This window comes from Bison bison, unplaced genomic scaffold (genome assembly GCF_000754665.1).
Source record: "Bison bison bison isolate TAMUID 2011002044 unplaced genomic scaffold, Bison_UMD1.0 scf7180017854923, whole genome shotgun sequence".
Lineage (NCBI taxonomy): Eukaryota > Metazoa > Chordata > Mammalia > Artiodactyla > Bovidae > Bison > Bison bison.
This window is the reverse complement of record NW_011485496.1, coordinates 9,525-11,440: the sequence shown is the minus strand read 5'-3', so window position 1 is coordinate 11,440 and position 1,916 is coordinate 9,525. Positions and strand designations below refer to the sequence as shown.

Here is a 1,916-nt window from a genome sequence, read left to right as displayed (position 1 = left end):
TCTAAATTCCTTTTTGTTAAAAATTTAGCTCCAGCTGGAGTAGAGCTAAATATCAATAATGAGGTCATCAAAAAGCAGAAAATGCAAGAGCAAATCAAAGCAGACAAAACATAAATAATAAAGAGCAGAAATCAGTGAAATAGGAAGTATACAGTAGAGAAAATCAGCAAAGCCAAAAGCTGATTCTTTGAAAAGATTAGTAAAATTGATAAACCCGTACCATGACTGATCAACAAAAAAAGAAAACAACTAAAAATCAGAATTGGAGGAAGAAATATTACTATAGATTCTGAGACTCATTTATTTATTTTGACTGTTCTACATAACTTGTGGAATTTTATTAATAGTTCCTCAAGCAGAGATTGAACCCAGGCCCTTAGCAATGACAGCATGGAGTGAGACTCATTTTGAAAGATGAAGCTATTGTGAACAGTGCTATACATATAAATTTGACAATTTAAATGAAATGGACAAGTTCCTTGACAAAACACAGCTTATCAAAAAGTTAGAAAATGTAATAGATTATTCCCAACTATAGAAGAATGACTTGTAATTATTAACAGTAGAAGAAACTGTTCTTAAGTTTTACCACATTACTATTTAAGCCCATGACAAAATTCAACTAAAATAAAATCCAAACAGTAGAATCAGTAGATGAAAAAGAATGGATTTCTGTAATGTCAAAGAGCTTTCATAACTATGTGAGAATAAGATAAAAACAATGCTATGTAAATGAGAAAAACAATATGAATGGAAACCAACATTGTATTGGGAACAACATTCAGCCTCTTCAGTTACGTGCCATGCTGTGCCTGCTCAGTCGCGTCCCCAACTCTTCGTGACCCCATGGACTGTAGGCCATCAGGCTTCTCTGTCCATGGGGATTCTCCAGACAAGAACACCGGAGTGGGTTGCCATGCCTTCTCTACGGGATCTTCCTGACCCAGGGACTGACTCCACGTCTTCTGTATGACAGGTGGAATTTTTACCACTGAGCCACCAGGGAAGCCCCCTTCAGTTATGAGAGAATTGTAAATTAGAACTGCTTAAAGAGCCAAGTACCTGTGCTTCAGTCAAGTATCTGAAGTTCAGGTAGGAAAAAGAAGCAAGAGTTATTGACGTTTTTAGACATTGTTTTGAAGCTATGAAATGTGGCTGGTTAACATATTTTTTAGTCCGTGGATTGTGAGGGATTGTACATTTATGTTTTTTTTTTTTTCCTCTTGACAGGTTCAATTTTGGAATGGTGTTTGGCGTAATTGCCATGTTCAGCTCTTTTTTTCTTCTGGGGAAAACGCTGATACAGACTTTAGGCCAAATGATGGCTGACTCTTCTTATTCCTCCTCCTCCTCCTCTTCCCATTCTTCCTCTTCTTCCTCCTCTTCCTCCTCTTCCTCCTCCTCTTCCTCACTTTACAATGAACAGGTGCTCCAAGTTGTGGTAAGTGCCTTATTACTGCTCTAAGTAGCTTTGTTGAAACATAGATATAATATATTTCTTCTGGATAGCATAATTCCTATCCATAATATAAATGTGAAAATATAGCAAAAGTCTTACAATCTTAAGCAAATTAGTTGCTTAAACAAAATCGTTAGTAAGAATATAGCAAAGAATTGTTGCAATGTGTAGTAGTAGGAGGAAGAGTAGGAATAGTAATAATAGAACAAATGAACTGCCAGCAAGACTGTGAACAATTACACAAGTGTTAGATTTAATTCATGTTTTTTTTCCAGTGCAGATTTGTTTTTTTAAATTGAAATATAGTTGCCATACAATACTATATAAGTTATAGATGTGCAATACAGTGATTCACAATTTTTAAAAGTTGTAATCCATTTATGCTGCTGCTGCTAAGTTGCTTCAGTCATGTCCGACTCTGTGCAACCCCATAGACGGCAGCCCACCAGGCTCCCCC

At 36.3% G+C, this 1,916-nt stretch overlaps 1 protein-coding gene across 1 annotated transcript in view; it reads left to right on the top strand.

The window, feature by feature from the left end:
- LOC105001399 (membrane-bound transcription factor site-2 protease) overlaps positions 1-1,916 on the top strand; it is a gene marked incomplete at its 5' end in the record, with an annotated part of 12,273 nt that overhangs the window by 867 nt on the left and 9,490 nt on the right. The window contains one exon of the mRNA XM_010857655.1: positions 1,231-1,441. Coding sequence (XP_010855957.1) covers positions 1,231-1,441 — 211 coding nt within the window. The remainder of the gene's footprint in view (positions 1-1,230; positions 1,442-1,916) is intronic.